Source organism: Sinocyclocheilus grahami, unplaced genomic scaffold (assembly GCF_001515645.1).
Source record: "Sinocyclocheilus grahami isolate Dianchi unplaced genomic scaffold, SAMN03320097.WGS_v1.1 scaffold11467.1, whole genome shotgun sequence".
Classification (NCBI taxonomy): Eukaryota; Metazoa; Chordata; class Actinopteri; order Cypriniformes; family Cyprinidae; genus Sinocyclocheilus; species Sinocyclocheilus grahami.
The window spans coordinates 3184-4380 of NW_015513852.1; the positions used below are offsets into that span (position 1 = coordinate 3184).

Genomic DNA, 1197 nt, shown 5'->3' on the forward strand with positions numbered 1-1197 from the left:
ATTGTTTTATCATACAAACTCATTATTGTTTTATGTGAGAATATATTTATATGATGGTTTGACTCACATTTGGTGCCGTACTGGTAGATCTCTGTGTAGGGGTCGATCTGAACTGTGGCTCCCTGAGGAACCTCAGGAATTATTCCTTCAAGTCTGGTGTCAACCATCAGGTGGTCGTGCTCATCAATGCCTTTGAACTCCTGAAAGATGATCAACCGTTCCTCGCCCGGCTGGAAGGTCACATCAGTCAGACGTTTGAACTCTCCGCCTGACAGACCGGTGAAAGAGGGAGTGTGAGGCTGGATTTCCATCAAACAAACTGTAACACTGCACAGCAAACAACTCAAACTGATGCGTCAAAGCAGACACACATTGTTTTTAAAAGGATGGTTTGTTGCAAGAAATACTTGCTCTATTCTGGCTCTTTCTGCACCCTCACAACCCATCTAACAGCTTCCTATGCATCAATCACTCCTTCATTAAAGTTTTAAGCACTTTTACACCCAAATAACTGCTGTGAAAATTGTTCACATCTAATCTTGCATCTGCAATGCATTTATGATTAAAGCAAGAGAAAAAAGTATTGCAGGATTTTATCAATTGCCAATTGATTGGATGGTGAAAATACTCAAAAAAAGCTCTATATGACAGGTGGTTTAGAAAAGAGGGTGACTGAAATTACAAAGAATAGTATTACTAACACTACTATACAGCCAGTAGTGAATGTTTTCACCTGTATATGTCATAAAAGAAAATAAGAGGATAAACGATGACGATTCAGGAAATACTTAACTATGAAAGAAATACATCTAGCTATCCAAATCAGGTTTTTTTAATGCTTTAGATGCTATGGACCACCAATCCTAAACTATATAGGCATCTTTATACATATTTATCATTTATATTATAAATATGTATAAAACATTTGGAAAATATTTTGATTCAACTCACTATAGTACTGTACTGTTAAGATGATTTATTTATTGTATTTATTTTAATCCATTTTTAAATGTATTTATTACGTTTAATCTTGTTCTTGTTTATTTTTATGTTTTCTTTACCCCGTTTTTTAACCCCGATCTAAATCAATGTTTTTTTAGTATCATTGAGATACTATTATGTAGATTTTATTAATATTTAGATGTTTGATTAATAGTTTTTATTTTTATATTTTAAGTTTGAGTAATTTTGTTGTGT

General features: G+C 33.3%; 1 protein-coding gene across 1 annotated transcript in view; it reads right to left on the reverse strand.

The window, feature by feature from the left end:
- LOC107578681 (nidogen-1-like) overlaps window positions 1-1197 on the reverse strand; it is a 5962-nt gene that overhangs the window by 2676 nt on the left and 2089 nt on the right. The window contains exon 2 of the mRNA XM_016264611.1: window positions 68-268. Within this exon, the coding sequence (XP_016120097.1) occupies window positions 68-167 (100 nt within the window). The 5' untranslated portion in view covers window positions 168-268. The remainder of the gene's footprint in view (window positions 1-67; window positions 269-1197) is intronic.